Source organism: Pelobates fuscus, chromosome 4 (genome assembly GCF_036172605.1).
Source record: "Pelobates fuscus isolate aPelFus1 chromosome 4, aPelFus1.pri, whole genome shotgun sequence".
In the NCBI taxonomy this organism is placed as follows: Eukaryota; Metazoa; Chordata; class Amphibia; order Anura; family Pelobatidae; genus Pelobates; species Pelobates fuscus.
In genome coordinates, this window is record NC_086320.1 from 111,749,705 (window position 1) to 111,766,984 (window position 17,280).

The window sequence follows — 17,280 nt, forward strand, 5'->3', positions numbered from 1 at the left end:
CCTCCAGGCATAAATTATGTTTGTATTGTGTTGCCTTTCTTTATATAGAAAAACCATGCACAGTTGATTTAAAAATCAAACAAACAAGGTTTGTGATGCAATGTAATTTATGTCTCCATTCCTTGCAGTATTTTCTACGTATTTTATGAGCAGTATTTAACCATCGTGAATGATACCATCTTCAACCTGTGTGTATCTCTGGCTGCCATATTCTTTGTGGCTGTAATATTGCTGGGCTTCGAGCTCTGGTCAGCATTTCTGATGAGCCTCACAATCGCCATGATTCTTGTCAATATGTTTGGAGTCATGTGGCTTTGGGACATCAGCTTGAATGCAGTATCACTTGTCAATTTGGTTATGGTGAGTTTATGTATGATCTATCTATCTATCTAGCTACGATACTTATCTCTGAAATGAACCATTTTGACAATGAATAAGCAGGTTGTATTGTGCACTATGAATGAATGCTCCTGTTTTCACCCCCATGCAGTGCTGCGGTATTTCTGTGGAATTTTGCAGTCATATAACCAGAGCGTTCTCCGTCAGCACAAAGGGCAGCCGTGTTCAGCGAGCGCAGGATGCTTTAGCCCATATGGGCAGTTCGGTAAGTGTGTTCCAGCATCCTACGCCTGTCTAGTTTTAATTGGATGTGATCCTCAAATGCGGTTTGTTACGTAAAGTTTTAAGACTATTTGATGGCATCCAGATAAATCCGCTTCAAGATGTAATTAAGACAACTGGAGTTATTCAATAAGCTTTTGATTAGGGTACAATGAAAATTGCTAATATTTAGGCCTCAAAGATGAATTTGACATGTTTTTTAATGTCATTTTTTTCCCTACTAGAATGATGTGAATTCATACATTTTGAAGATAGTTCTAATTGTTCAAATAAATATTAGATTATTATGTTTGACACAAAGGACTCAGTCTCACGTATATGCTTATATAACTTCCAGGAACATTCCCTCTGTTTCCATGGTGACTGCTCACATTTTTGTGCTTCATTTCCCCATAACAATATTTACTCTTGTGCCTATATCTTTTTTTATTTTTATTTTTGTTGTGCATAAGAATTACAACAGTGCTTGCACAGCCACAATAGCTTCCACAAGCTCTATTTTCATTTGATGTAACAGAAACATGGCTTGGAGATATCTTGCACATTTTTGTATTTAGAATACTATGACATGCTAGGTTAGGTATGCATATAACTTCGAGTAACATGAATAAGTATACTTATAATGTCTTGTGCCCATATCTTTCACATAACAGGTGAATTGCTCTTTTAACATATCCTGTCTTGAGGGACCATACTATAAACTGCGTTTTAAGCCAATGTATATTTTAGGTTCCATTTACCATATTGTAGGTTTGTGTAAGGTGTTGTTACTATTGGTCTTTTTAGCAACAAGACCCATCAGAGAATGGTAATGCAGGGTGTGTACAGATACAATTGCTTAACTGTGTTGTCTTCTTCCCCCTCCAGGTTTACAGTGGAATCACATTGACCAAGTTTGTTGGCATTGGCGTGTTGGCTTTCTCGAAGTCTCAGATATTTAAAGTGTTCTACTTCAGAATGTATCTATCGATGGTGCTGCTGGGGGCTGCTCATGGCTTAATATTTCTACCTGTTCTTCTAAGTTACTTAGGTGAGTGCAGGGAGGGTGATGAGGACAATACGTAGCCATGGTGCACTGTACCAGCACCCAGTGAAATGAGACAAGCCTTTTACTTGCATACACAGCACTCCTGCCCAAATAAACAATACTTTCATTTATCTGCTTTCTTGTGTTAGCAATACTTACATAGAAGTCCTGGATATAAATGGGATAAATGATCTATGTCGAAAAAAGATCCGAGCACATCCATTCTATTTATGTTTCATTGAAATAAGTTTCCAATCTTTAGGAGAAACCCCTGTATACAGAAGGCTGAATATTGAATGGACAGCTCAAAATGGGTAATATAGATTTTGAGCTAAAAATAAGCAGAGCTAGGTGGAACATAAAATAATCAGCTGGGAGTAGAATATTAGGTCCTCTAACACTGTCCGATTGTCCATTCTGCATTTTTTGATCGTGACAAACTGGCGGCCGGGTCCTGTGTCTTTACATTACATCACCTATAACTTTGCATGCTTAATGTCCATTTCCTTAAAACACCTACAGAATGCAGAGCTGCGTAGTAACGGTTATTTTGCATAGGGCATTGACCATGTATTTCACCTGTGTTAAGACAAACTTCAAAGTCTATCACAGACTCTGCATGGAAAGAGACAGTGGGACATATGGCCTTTATCCTTACTTACTGCAGTTAATCTGGGTCATGGGCAGTTTCTCTATAAACGGCAAGTGTTTTTTGTTAGACAGGACCCACTCCCTCGGTACATTAAAACAGTGATCCCCAACCCCCGGGCCGCGGACCGGTACCGGTCCGTGGATCAAACGGTACCGGGCCGCCCAGGGGTGTTCGAGCCTGCCGGCTAATGCAGGGCTGGCATTGCCCAAGTGCCAGCCCTGCAATGTGCCTGCGGACCGGAGGGGAGATCCGAGATCTCCCTCCCCGGTCTGCAGGCACTGTGCTGACAGCCGGCAGCGGAGGGAATGAGAGAGGACCCGGGAGCTCTTGCCTGCAGCTCCTCCGGGTCCTCCTCTCGCGAAATTTGGAGCGTTGCCGCGGTAACCACGGCAACGCTCCAAATCTCGCGAGAGTGAACTCTAACCCTGTAACTGGGCTAGAGTTCACCTCACCACCACCGGACCACCAGGGAATCCCCACTGGGACCACCAGGGAATCCCCACCGGACCAACCGGGACTAAGAAATGTCCCCCCTCCTCCCAGTAAAGGTAAGAGGGGGGAGAGGAGGGACATGAATATTTTAAGTTCAATTAAATAAATAAAAATAAAAAATCCTCCCTACCCTTCTTACCCCCCATACACACACTGCCCCACAAACACTGCCCCATACACACACTACACACATTGCCCCATCCACACACTACACACACTGCCCCATACACACACTACACACACTGCCCCACAAACACTGCCCCATACACACACTACACACACTACCCCACAAACACTGCCCCATACACACACTACACTCATTGCCCCATACACACACTACACACACTGCCCCACAAACACTGCCCCATACACACACTACACACATTGCCCCATACACACACTACACACATTGCCCCATACACACACTGCCCCACAAACACTGCCCACATACACACACTTCCCCGCAAACACTGACCCATACACACACTACACACACTGCCCCACACACACTGCCCCCCATACACACACCGCCCCAAACACACACACACTGCAACTCTCACACACACTGCCACCCTCACATACACACTGCACCGCTCACACACACATACACACAATTTTGAGTCTATGTCTTTATGTGACTGTGTTTGTGATTTTCTGACTATGTATGTGTCTGCGTGTTTTTTAATATATGTGACTGGTTTTTTTTTGTCTTATTAAATCAAAACAAGTGGGCCACGGAAAAATTATCAAACGTTTGCCGGTCCGCGGCGATAAAAAGGTTGGGGAGCACTGCATTAAAACACCTATATTTTTATTCTCCAGCCTGACACAGATTGAACGCTCCATCATACGATTTAGATTTTGTTTTTGTTAATGAAAGTTCAATATTCACACCTTCTCTACATTGTTTTACTTGTATTGGTATGCAGGCTAGAATAGCACTTTGTGATAATGTTTAGAGTATGCTGACATCTAGTAAATTGATCAGATTCTTTACAAATACGCATGTACTGAGCTAATTTATATTCTTTTACATCTACAATAGGTTCTAAAACGTATTTTTTTATTATAGTGAACATCTCTAGTCTTCCCTTGCCATTTATACTTAACCTTAAAATACCATAACATTTACAGGAGTATTTGAATTTATGATTACTATTTTTTTTTTTTCTTAAATTAATTCTGTAATGAACATGTGCCAATTTCCTTTAAAGTAATAGTCAGCTAGATAGCAAAGCATAGCATTTCACAAATAAATGTTACCTAGCTTCCCACTGAAACAATTTACTCCTATCCCTGAACTACAATCCTTATTCATTTCAAGAGTGCATTCTAGTCAAGGAGTGATAAAGGGTCAGACAAGACAAAGTCAAAATGGATAGAATCTATTTTATAAAATATTGACTCTTCTGGTTGCAGATTGAATGTCAAAATAGTAAAACGTGACCAAACTTGATCATTTCTGGTGCATGTAGAATTGAAATGGCATTCTGAGAGTTGACCTATTGTACTGTATTGTCTAGATTAGATCTATCCAACTTTCAACCTGTTGGTCTGTCAACCTGTTAGTTGAAACAGTTTCCTTGTGGTTGTATGGATCAAAGTCTCTATGCCACCTGCTGTAGCTTTACCTCCTCAGCAATTGCCAACTGAAATAAAAATATTAGGAATTATCCTGAAATGGAAATCTAATTAACCCCTTAAGGACCAAACTTCTGGAATAGAAGGGAATCATGACATGTCAATGCAGTAGAGCAGTTATTGAAAAGTGGAGAATACATATCTATATTTATCTTTTTTTTTTTTTTATATATATATATATTTTAGTAGAATGGTAAAAATTGTTAGTTTTGGAAGACTGAGTGTGGCGGTTAGTAGGGAAGGAATGGAAGTGAACATATATTGAGAATGTGTGAGTAGTAGGAATTTCAATTTTAAACTCAACCAATCTGGAAAGATTCATTAGGCAAGTCATGCTTTCAGTTTGAGTCTGGCCTTAAATCAACACTCTGTTAGAATACAAAAATGTATTCTTAACAGTATAGTGTTCCTCTGCACCACCCAGTGAATAAAAGGGTTAAAAGAAAAAAAAAAAAAAACACTAACCTTTTCACTTACCTGAACTCAGCTATATAGATTACTTTTCACCTCCTCAGATATTACGGCACTTCAGGAACCTAATGCATAATGAGCACATTAGGCCTTCACCATAGGAAAGCACTAACTTAATGGTTTCCTATGGGGATTTTCAAGATGCTGGACAAAGCATGAGGACGTCCAGCGTGGTTTCAGAGTTAAACTCTTATGAATTGAGGAAGCCCTTCTAATGGCTGTCTGGGAGACAGCCACTAGCTGCAATGCTTAACACTGCTACCCGATCTAGGATTTGCAGCAGCTGTAAGGAGCTGTCCAAATCAGGAAGTATCCAACAACCTTTCAACCAATCGCAGGACTTCTGCACATAATGAAGTTATACATATTCTGTCTACCATTTAACAAGTTACAACTAGATTTGTGGGTCATGGTAACGGTGGCTCCTCTTGATTCCTCATGTTTTGAAGTCTACCTTTCACCGAATGATCAATGATGCTATAGATGTGTGCATGCAAACCGTCCATTTCCTGCATGGGTAGTTACTTTATTCAAACCCCATAAAGTAATGTATTCTTCCAGTTAAATCTTTGTGTATAACAGGGGAGCCCAAAAGGTAGATCCCAAGGTGTTGTAAAACTACAACTCCTATGATGCTTTTAGAATGACAAAGCTGTAGTTTTAAAACATCAGGGGATCTACCTTTTGGGCACCTGTGGTGTATACCATCTATAAACACCACCTACAATGCAATATTCTCCTTTGCAAAACAGGTGCATAAAGTTCATGTAATCTATGCATTTTCAAGCAGTTTGTCTTGGAGCTTGTCTCCATTTATGAAGGAGGGACAATTTAATTCTGCATACTTGGGTAGGCTGCTCTCTGGTCCAGTTTGTATAATTTAATTTTTTCTTCTATGATTTTTTTTATATTCTTGCAGGACCGAAAGTAAATAAAGCCAAGGCTCAAGCTGCATTGGAAAGACTGCGAGGCACAGAACAAGAGAGACTTTTAAACCACTAACTTAACTTCCTGCATCACCCATGACCCAAATGCTTGAGGACGACGTGCAAGAGCTGGGAGAGGTGCTGCACAAAAAAAATGAACTATACTGGCGCAGCCATTCATCTCAGGAATACTTGATTCCATGAAACAGTGTTAGGGATTTAAAAAGAAGCGGCTTTTGGGGGGGTTTGTACATAGAAGTTACATTTTGTTAAGAATGGGGCAGGTTACATTGTTCCATGCCATGTTTAATTTATGGGGAGGTTTGTTTTATAAATGCAAGAATCAGTGCAAGTTTTCCAGCTGCTTTATTCCAGAAAATGATTATTCATCAGATGTATATTTTAGTAATTAGTTTGATAACGAAACAACATTTTTGTAAAGAAAAACACATTTTTGTAATAGTAGCCGAAGCTGCATGAACTTTATTAGTGTAATAAATACTTTATACAGTTTTTTACGCCGGGCCAGATTAGGTCATAAAGCAGGAAGTTTCAGCAGTGCCTGCTCTCCAAAAGTCTCTTTGAAGGAAGCCACGTGTTCCTCACAGTGTTCACCTGTAGGAGGAGAATGATCCACAATGGAGTACACAGCTGCTAACAAACATGCATGGCCAATGTACAGTGTTTTAATGAAATGACTACATATGCTCACCTATGGTGGTTTTATTCACTAAACTGCAACTTGAATTGCACAATTTAGATCAAACTAGCAGAGCTGTAACCATTATTTCTCTTGAGTCACAGCTTGGCTAATTTAGCCTGAATATTGCAACTAGGTTTCTAGTTATAATGCCCTCAATTTACCTTTTTCCACAAGTTTTAAAGGGATGTCAAGATTGGACTGTATTTGTACATTGGAATAAAATATTAATTAATGTCCTGTTTTTGTTTTCACCATGGGAAATATTGGTCAGGCATGTTCAGCTCAATAAAAAGAGGTTTATTCAGTAAAGAATAGATTTGTGACTTACAAATTTCAGACCACACTAATAAACTTGGGTAGTTATTTGGGTTTAAACATAACTGTGTTTCCACCATCTCCAATAAATGTAATGTTAATTTTATCAAGACCCAATATGGTTCCTGTATCAGATCTACCGTAAACCTTTTGAGAAAACTGATGCATACAATAGAACCCGGGGTTTCATAAATTGGGATTTATTCACATTCTTCATACCTGGGGTAAAGTTAGGGTTTCCACGCAGACGCTGGTTGCGTTGTTCAAAGAAACGGAAGACTGTATAGAACAGCGTATCATCATTTGCCTGCTTAGCAGCATCAAGGAACTTGCGTGCCGACGCATTGTCATGTCCTCCAATGCCCCGTATAAACCTGAGAGCAGCCAGGACTTGGTGTTTGGACAAGAGAACCTCTATAATCTCATCATTGGCCGTGGAGAGCCTCTGCAAAATAAATTAAAATTGTGATCTATTTTGTAACTCAATAAAATAGTGCTGGTACAAGGACCAAAAAAATTATTGTTTAGTAGTTACTCTAAATGAAAACATGCATTTTTCTATTGGGGATAAACCTAAAAACAGACATATCTTGCCTGTAGCCTTTGCAAGCCTTCTCCCTCCCCCTCAGCCCAGACTTTCTAGGTAGGTGCTCCAGGTAATTGCCTGCTTAAGTCTAGCTCCACTGATCAAGCAAATCAGATCGTAACAGGACCTGCTGTCTGCTTACAAGCCATGGTGTATTACAAGATTAATTCCTAAAAGTGCCAAATTTCAACTGAAATCTTCACTCCTTCACACAAAGAACTTCAGCAAGCTAAAGTGATTCAGGGGTCTGGAGTGTTTTTTTAAAGAATGTTTGGAACTTATCTGAGCTTAAAGGAGTAAGATTAGGACATTCTATCAAGGGATATGGAGATTGGACTAGCATTGTGACTCAACAAGTACGGTAGATACCCTATAACTGACTACACAGTATTTACAGGGCCACTTAATGGTCAAGTCTGAATAGCTCTAAATTTGCAGCCAATACCCAAGATCTGCAGAATCAAAATAGTTTTACTAGTCAACCCTATGGTGCAGCATTCATTTATTCTCATTAACATTTTGTAGGCTATATAGCAAACTATGTCCACAAAGTGTTCTTGCTCTTTTCAAGGTGGTGGGGGGCACATGCAAAGCACTTGTATAAATATTGGCCTCTACCCTCCTAATGGAGCAGTGGTAAGGAGGTCTAAACAGGTGGCTTACATTACCAGAGATTCTTAGGACAAAACTGCCATAACTCTAGTGCAGCAATGATTTATAGGTGTATATAATCACTTTCCCTCTAAATGAAAGGGCTTGTACTTTGGGTTTCTATGAGTAAAATAAACAAACAGAAGTGGGAACTAAGAATTGAATATTTTTCTGTTTATCACAGCTTAAGGAAGTAGCTCACAATCATGGGAGGCTTTTGCTTGGCCAGGCCCAGGAGTTTTTCCACAGGAAACTCTCAGCGATTTGTAATTTCATGAAGTGAGAAGTAGCCATGATTACTAAACACCAAATCCCATAGCCCCTTCAATTCTGAACTTAACAGAACCAGTTAAAGTTTTTAAGTACATGCGCCAATGTTTGCACTTTTCTTCACCTTTAGCATGTCAAGAGACAGCTGATGTGCTGGGGGGTACACACTCTCCAAGGATAACAGGAGGCAAGCCTGCAAGCAAAATATGAAACTGTATTAACTTTCTCATCACAAAAGCAGCAAAGATTTACTTCTCTTCCCCCTTACAGATTAGACTTTGCTATATTAGGCCTGTATAGACAGGATCTCAAAATGGTGGACCATAAACCTGCTTGAAGTCAATACTAGGCAAACTACATAGGTTTCTCAAAATATAGAAACATGCTTATGCAAATATAGAAACATGCTTATGTTTTTTTTTTCTCCGTTAAAACAAGCCCAGTTAATGCACAATTTGTAGATTGGGATAAGGGTTAGAATTTTTAGCCATACTGCTGCTGTATCAATAGAAGTAGTAACATTAGTAAACAGTCTGCAGTGTAGCAATGACATGGGTGAACGGTTTCCGATTCGGGTCTGTATACATACCAGAGGCTTGGAGTCGCTGAGCACATGGTATTGCAGGAACTGATGAAGCATATAGAACAGATTATGCTGCACTAGTGTTTTGATGACCAGTTCATAGAGGTAATGCTAAAAAGGGAAGATACATAATATTGTAGTCACTCAGTTTTAACAATAAAGGACCCTTGTGCCAAGCAGCATGAGTGGGGGCTACTTAGTAACAAATGGAGTAAGTATTTAATATGCAGGCTCAAATAGAAAATACATTCTACAAAGGTATGCTGGGCTGACGGCGACCGCTTTTAATACCAACCAGGATTGACAGCAGAAGTCATCAAGCAATTACTGCTTTCAAACTCTCAGTTCCCAACTACAGCATTTTAGCACAGAGAAACTCTAGTTAGAAATGGAGCCACTGACCTCCCACATATTGCTTTTATGTAGCCTGTTCCTTAACTATGAGGTGACATAGTAAACCACAGGCATAAGAATGCAACAGTTTGTAAGTCTGTTTTACACACTTTGAGGTAATCTTATAAGAGCTGGAAACATGTAAAACTGATAAATCTTTGTACGAGTTGCACATTATATGAATGGGTCAGCATCAGCTGGGTGTGTCCCTTATAATTGTTGCCATAGTTTAAGGAATCTTTAGCTGTAAAATGTAGACTGTTACACAGAGGAAAACATATATGGCCATTACCTGCACTGGTATCTGGAACTGGTTCAAGGAACGGATATACTCCATCAGAACAGATATGATGAACTTGTGTGGTGCCTCCTGGATGTTAAGAGAAGTTATTATGACATGCATTAACAATTCATAAAAGCATCAAGTACAATAGCAAAATTATTGTAACAATCTATTGTATGTGGAACACGAGCATTGTCTAAAAGTGCCAGTGCAACACTCAACATTATGAAGACATTCCTTAACTAAACGGCTCCTTCAATACAGACACACTCCTTTCTACTTTACGGATATAGAAGAGGTAAGCCATCTCTGGTTCATCGATGCACCAAAGGTGTTTATCATTTTACACATTTTCTGAGTGCAGTCTTCATGCAAGATTCAAGACCACACATTCCATAACACGGTTTAGGAGGTGACCAGATTCTCGGAGGTGGGAGATATTCAGGATTTGATTTATGGTTGAAAAATAGACTGAGGTTTCACTGGTTTGTGAACTCAGAAGTGCCAATATGAGAAGGCATCTTTGAGTCTTGTTTCGGATGGCAATCGCCAATTCATGTGAACAATTTGTCCATGTTACAGGTATGAAGTATGTTATCAGTGTATGGGGCTGCTACAGAAAAAAAACCTGCAATATGAAAATGCTAGTGTGACAATACCATGGCCAGGATCAGTTATAGGGTGTTTTGTTCAGCTCTACTCCAAGCTTGTCATATCGTACAGTGATCTTGGTGTGTGTGATGACAGCACATAGCATAAAGGTTTTTGAAATCATTTGAAGTACCGTAGATTTGTCTCATAGCTCTAAAAAGACATTTTATCATCATCTAATCCCCAAAGTCCAATAAAAATTAATAAGAAAAAAAAAAGGAGTAAAGGGACATTGCAATCTGCAGTTTACCTCCTTTTATTTGCATTTCAAGAAAAATGAAAATAAGGTTATGCATTTCTAAATTTCACCAAACTGCTGCTTCTCCAGAATAGGTCACAGGAATGCAGTGTCCATATAAAGTGAGCATGGGAAGAATACCCTGAGGCTCTCACACCGATTGGAAACATTTAATAACCAGTCCCGGTTGAGGAACACAAGGGGACTACATTCAGGTCTGTTGGGAATGGAGAATGTTATTTATGAAACTCCAAACTCTGGTGATTTAAGCAATTTTTTCTGAGAAAGGTCTGGCTCCCTCAGTGTTCTCCTTTGGTATAAGTGGTACTAATACAAGTAAATGTTTTTCAGAATGCTGCACCCTGAGCCTGTCTCCCTAGCCGTGCCCCCTGATGCCAGAAAGATTTCCTAATCAAATGTATGCAGGTTAACAGGACTGTAAAATGAAGCTTTAGAAGATTTCTATAAAATAGGTTTTATTGAAAGTTAACAAATAGGATTAAACCTAAGTGATCAATCATTTAAATGTGTGTCGACAACTGCCCTCAGAAGAATTTTAAAATAGCTGCAGATTCAGAAAAATAAATCCCACAAAAGGGAATAAGCCTGGCAACATGATAGCATGATTTATTGCAGAGCAAGTTCTTCCTGCAGTTTCCTCTGGTGGAATAGGCTAACAGGAACAGCTAAGTAACCGGAGCAAGCAGATCTAGGAGATTTTACTCCTTTTAATGAAGTATAGGTTTTGGAAGCACATTTTATTTACTGGAATTTGTTTTAGGTTTTGTCACACCCATGTCACTGCATTTTCAGAAATGAGATTACGTTTGGAATTATGATAATCTAATACAGTGGTTCCCAACCCAGTCGTCAAGTGCTCACTACCAGTCCAGGATTCAGGGCTTACCCAGTTGTTTCCAAGGTGTTTTTAGAAGAAGAAGGAGAAAAAAAAAAAACACACTTTAGACACAACAGGGTAATATCTAAATCCTGGACTGGTAGTTGATACTTTAGGACTGGGCTGGAAACCCCTTATCGAATACATAGAATTTTAGATCTGGATATGTGCCAAATATAAGAAGTAAGACCTATTTTCAGGTGATATAAATATGCATTACACATAAAATAAATAAAACAATTAATTAAGAATTGTGTTTCCAGTATGACACTGAATGAAACAAATTTTTCCCCCATTTTGTTTGTATAAAAAAAAAAAAATATTGATACAAATTAGTCTACCTACCTTCAAGTCTGTAAAGACTGATAAGACATGGGTGTACATATCAGATTGGTCTATGACAGCTTGGCCGCGCACTGGCCTTTTTAGGAGAGCGTTGCTTCTTCCCTGGCTCGATTCAACAGCCTGAATCACAGAAAAAGCGATTTGATGAGCCTTACATCATAAGCAGCTACATTGTCACATGACCCATTTCTCATTTTATGTAAACCTAGTTAAAGTGCTTCAAAGGACTAATATAGTCAAAAGCAATTATTCACAGCTCTTCTATACTTTTCATAATCTTTAAATACTGCAAAAGAATTATTCATCTTCCCTTTTGATGAATGGAATCTTCACACTGACACTGCCCAAAAGTGCTTACAGTTCCCCCTCCCAAGAACTTGCTGAACACCAAGAAGGGATGATGTGTGCTTGAATCAATGAAAGACACTGAGAAGGTAAAGCCCAAAATGTAGATCCCAGGCTACTCCTGATCAACTCCCATAATGCTTTGCCAGTCTGAAAGCTGGCAAAGATTAATGTGAGTGTCATCAACGATAGCTTAAGAGTATATATTTTGGTCATAGTTGGTTTAAACAATTGAAGCTGTGCAAGGCTTTCCGAATTAGTTTTTAAATCTTAAAATATTATTAAGTCATCTTAGTTAACAGTAAATAAGGCAAGCAGACAAAAAAAATAAGACCCACTATTAAAAGAAAGAATAAAGACACACAACAGTGTCATATCAACAACACTGAAATGTGAAAAAAACCCTAAAAGATTTCATGACTGGATTGAACAAAAACAGAGATTGGAAGAGAAGAGGGAGAAGAGAAGTTAATAGGAAGCCACCTATAGAAAGAAAATGGTAGTAAGAGAAAGGAGAAAGGGGTGGGGGAATTAAAAGGGTTCAGCTGCAAGTTCACCAACGTAATGTGTTACAATACCAATAAAGCTGCGGACAAACAAATCTGTATATCGAAAATAATATGACCTGTGCGTTCATACACTGAATCCTAATTACGGTACTATTATTCAACTTACCATTGTGTAACTGTTGTCAGCATCTAAATACTTTTTATATTCACTGTTGAGTTTATCAAACACTGTAGAGATTTCAGGCAGGGACGCCCTATCTGCTTCTGTTAGCACTGAGAAACAGGAAACATGTCATATTGTCGGTATAAAGTACCAAAAATATGCTCAGCCTACAAATCAAACACTATACATCCACCATCCGTTAAATACATTCAAAGAAGAATGAATGGAGTATGTAATAGTCTGCTAAGCAAAGAGCTAACTTACTTTGAGAACACACTGATAATATGACAGATTTACAGTCTTTGCGCTGCAGTAGGAAATCCATCAATCGTCCTTTGTCAGCAAGCAGATGGACTATCGGTTGAAGTTTGACGCGCAGATACCAGAGATATCCTGTGGCACAAGACATTACTATACTAAACCACTGGTAGCATTGCAGAATTTGCCAATATAATGTCAATAGAAGAGGGAAAGAAAATAATACACACACACACACAAAATAATAAATTTAAATACTTTCACAGGGAAACGGTCAGAATGCCATTACCTTCACTGGCGCTAATTATAATGTCCGGTTGAAAGACAATCCAAGAGGAGGAATCTGGTAGTTAAGGAAAACACTGTAGGAATCCTATAGTCTGGTGCAATGCAGACAATGGGTATTAGACTAGATATGCACTCTACTGATAACTAGAATGCTAGCCAGTGTGTTAGAACATTGTTAGAGAGAGGATACCACATTGAGTGAATACTTTCAAAAAGCATTGAACATTGAATATTTGGTTTGTTGAACCATTAATATCAATATGAGAGTAGGGTCTGACAAACCCGGAAGCCACAACATTTATTTTACAGCATTCTATGAAGGAGGAAACAAAACAAAACAAAAAATATATTTCTCCTTGGTTGTTATGGAAGAAAAAATAAATAGAAATTCAACTCAAGTTTAGTCACAATACCCAGTATTCACTAGCAGACTGTCAGAAATCAAGCAAGGAACCTGTAAATTTGTGCAAATGTTTATTTTTGATTATTTCACAGCCAAAATTAAAATGTAAAATAGAACGCATACTGGGATCAAATCTGCCTTTAAGACAATTTTTAAATATTAAATAATCGCTTAATTTCTGCCTCAATCTAACAATTGTTTTCTACATTTTATTGCATGCATATCCAGACAAAAGGATACAGAGTTTGCAGGGAACAGGAACTTGTCCGGCCACAGCTGAAGGACCTGCAGGATTGGATACATTACAATATTATTTCCAAATGTTGCTTCTTAGGAGAATAAAGCACAACACTACTCAGAACTCCAAACAAGGTGCCAATTCCTTATTGCTGCTCATAGCATTTTCTGGAGACTCAACCTTTGACAGGGAAATGAATGTGTCAAAATTATCTTTATTATCCGAATGTGGTTTTCATACTGACACTTCAGCACAAAGAGGAGTCCTGATCAGGTCCAGGAATAATAGCTTAACTGGGCAAGGTACACATTTACTTGGTTAGGTTCTTCATACATTACAAGAATGTTTGTTTTGTAACATTGTGATACATAGTCATCCTTCTTAGAATTCCTTTCAACCCAAAAATCCAAACAAATGGATGGATCTGGGATTTACCTGTGGAGTCTTCGTTATGGAGTAAGATTCCACAGGTAAACCCAGGGTGGATCAATTTGTTCGGGTGTGAATTAAAAGGAATTTGATTCAGACAAACTGACAGAAACAAATTCATACCTACAGTGTTGCAGTAGATCTGTCGAGTACAGTGGCTTAGCATTACCAGAAGAACTTAAAGACACGCAATGCACTATATGTCAAACTGTCTGAGTGGTTTGTAAAAAATAAATATAAAAAATACACCACACGATATTTTGGGCCCTTCAGAGCTTCCCAGAAAACAGTACTAAACAATCATGCTTTCTTTTAAAACTTTTGAATTGATTATTTGCATTCTACTGTGCAGTAACTGAAGAGAGGGATGATGCCTTCTGATATGACAAACACATACCTGCCACTGGAATCTGGTACGGGTGTATAGAGCGAGGAGGAAGCACAGGTTGGTGCAATGTAATGGTGCCGTCACTGTCACCCCGTAACCGGATGTCATAGATAACAGATGTCTGAAATGTACAAACATAATAAGTTAAGGAAGGAGAAGAAAAACTTACTGCTGGAAAACAGGGGGTTTATTTCTCCTGCATGCTCGTTAGGAATCCCTAAATAATGCGGCTTTTTAATGGCGCATCCCACCTCTGTATCTTGGTGATGGACGACGACCAAGTTATCCACAACATTCAGAGCAAATTTTCCAGTCCGATTCAGTTTCAAGATGTGCATCTTCTTTGGGGAACCCTCCCTGGTAAGCAAGAGGCAAAGATGAAAAAAAAATAAAAAATGCAATTAAAAGTGCGGGTTAAAATGTAAGCGGTATTAACCAGATTTTAGTTTTTCCCAAATTGGTGCTCAGGTAAGAATAGTATAAAACACATACACTTTAGCTAATGTAAAACAGCTACAAAAACAAATATCATTGAATAAAATCTTTTAAAAATGTACATTTTTCTGTTTAACATCACGCGCATCATCTTGCAATGACTGTGCCATGCACTTGCAGAGCACAGACACGGAGTTTAATGACAATCAAAATCGTTATCTGAACCCACTTCCCAACATGCCTCATCTCACGTCAACCATTTTACTGAGAAATCTCCACTTCCCTTATTCTGCTTACATGCTAAACAGATTCTTACATGGACAGGTCTAATGATTCTCTTTTTATAGTCTTGTCACATAATTAACTCCCACTAATTCACTCTGTGCTTTTAAAAAGATCAGTTTAGAATGTTTATCTCCTTAGCACATTTTACCCATCTCCTGCACTTCAACTACTACGCCTTCTCCTCCATGCAAACCCTCAATCTTCTCCATATCCTATTAGTGGACCAATCATCTATGCTGTTGGGTCACCAAGTTAAATCCAGCTACCTTAAAAGGCTTTTTACTGGACCCACATAGTAACAAACAATTTCCTTACCTCATTGGTCCTCCTTGCTCCATTGTTATGTCTCCCTTTTAGAACTAAAAAAAAAAAAAAGTGACTGCTTACCGAGTTAAATGGTACATCACAACCTCTGCTCCTGCACTGCTTGAGGACTTTGCATGATGTCTCAGAAAAAGAACATAAAGCTGACCATATCTATGAATTGAGGGGAAAAATAAATAAATAAATAAAATAAAAAATAATTATTTTAGTTACTATGGAAGAGAAAAAATATAAAATAGACAAATAGAGACAAATTAATTTCAGTGTAAATTAACAATAGTTTAGACCAGCGTTTCCCAATTGCTGTTCTGTGGAACCCTAGGGTCCCTTGCACGCACAGCACTGATGCTGGAGCCAAAATATGACGTCACTCTGGCTCCGGCATCACTAAGAGGCGCACGAGGGAGCTGAACAGGGAGATCACTGCTCCCTCGCCGTCCGCACGCCAGCCGCTCAGCAGCCCCACTGGACCCCAGGGACCGCACGCTCAGCCCAGCCACCCCACTTGAGCCCCTGGGCCTGCACGCTCAGCCCAGAGAAATAGACTACATGCCAGCACTCCCAAAGGTAGGGTGGCTGGGTGGAGTAAATTTATTTTTTTTAAATATTAAATTGTATGCGTGTCTGTTAGGGAGTGTGGATGTCTGTCAAATAGTGTATGTGTGCTTGTCAGTGACAGTGTATGCATGCTTGTCAGTGAGAATGTATGCGTGCTTGTATGGGTGTCTGTAAAGGAGTATGTGTGTTTGTCAGTGAGAGTGTAAAAGAGTATGTGTCTGAGTGTATCAAGGTTTGTGTATGTGTGTATCTGAGTGTCAGTGAGTGTATATGACACTGTATGTGTCAATGTGTGTATCTGAGTGTGTATGTGCAAGTGTGTGTATGTCACTGTGTGTATCTGAGTGTGTGCATATGTGCGGGTGCAAGTGTATGTATGTCACGGTGTATCTGAGTGTGTGTATTTGTGAGTCAAGATGTGTGTGTGTGTGTGTGTAGATACACACACATCTTGACACAGATGCACACTATGTGTCAAGGTGTGTGTGTGTGTGTGTGTGTGTGTGTGTGTGTGTGTGTGTGTGTGTGTGTGTGTGTATTATATCTCAAGTAAGTAAATTCAGGTTTCATGCACAGATTTTTTCTCATTTGTGTCTTCAACTCCTTGACCCCTATTATTCTTTGCGCTTTACTAATAACACTTACATTGTTGACATTGCTATGTCTCTTTCAGAAATCTTAATTGTCTTCCCTGTTGAAACTGGCAATTCAATTTCAAATTTCGTCATCTTTGACATTGTTCCATTCTGTTATGAAAAAAACATAAAATCACATCTATTATTCTAAACTGCACAATTGTGGCCCTGCAGTACAACAGAAATGAAGGAGAGCTAGTAGTTTAGAGCACCCATTGAAACAATCATTTTAATCATGGTGTACAAGAGGTAAGCAAGTTGGAGCTTTAAAAAAAA

General features: G+C 39.0%; 2 protein-coding genes across 2 annotated transcripts in view; one reads left to right on the top strand and one right to left on the bottom strand.

Moving 5' to 3' along the window:
* NPC1 (NPC intracellular cholesterol transporter 1) overlaps window positions 1-6,766 on the top strand; it is an 88,741-nt gene extending 81,975 nt beyond the window's left edge. The window contains exons 22-25 of the mRNA XM_063451475.1: window positions 129-360; window positions 491-604; window positions 1,489-1,651; window positions 5,824-6,766. Coding sequence (XP_063307545.1) covers window positions 129-360; window positions 491-604; window positions 1,489-1,651; window positions 5,824-5,906 — 592 coding nt within the window. The 3' untranslated portion in view covers window positions 5,907-6,766. The remainder of the gene's footprint in view (window positions 1-128; window positions 361-490; window positions 605-1,488; window positions 1,652-5,823) is intronic.
* Window positions 6,181-17,280, bottom strand: part of RMC1 (regulator of MON1-CCZ1) — a 359,458-nt gene continuing 348,358 nt past the window's right edge. Inside the window, exons 8-21 of the mRNA XM_063451477.1 lie at window positions 17,015-17,115; window positions 15,875-15,964; window positions 15,019-15,124; window positions 14,777-14,888; window positions 13,953-13,997; window positions 13,311-13,364; window positions 13,028-13,156; window positions 12,767-12,873; window positions 11,747-11,866; window positions 9,624-9,701; window positions 8,945-9,049; window positions 8,480-8,548; window positions 7,068-7,293; window positions 6,181-6,445 (exon numbers count right to left, since the gene is read on the bottom strand). Of these exons, the coding sequence (XP_063307547.1) occupies window positions 6,366-6,445; window positions 7,068-7,293; window positions 8,480-8,548; window positions 8,945-9,049; window positions 9,624-9,701; window positions 11,747-11,866; window positions 12,767-12,873; window positions 13,028-13,156; window positions 13,311-13,364; window positions 13,953-13,997; window positions 14,777-14,888; window positions 15,019-15,124; window positions 15,875-15,964; window positions 17,015-17,115 (1,422 nt within the window). The 3' untranslated portion in view covers window positions 6,181-6,365. The remainder of the gene's footprint in view (window positions 6,446-7,067; window positions 7,294-8,479; window positions 8,549-8,944; window positions 9,050-9,623; window positions 9,702-11,746; window positions 11,867-12,766; window positions 12,874-13,027; window positions 13,157-13,310; window positions 13,365-13,952; window positions 13,998-14,776; window positions 14,889-15,018; window positions 15,125-15,874; window positions 15,965-17,014; window positions 17,116-17,280) is intronic.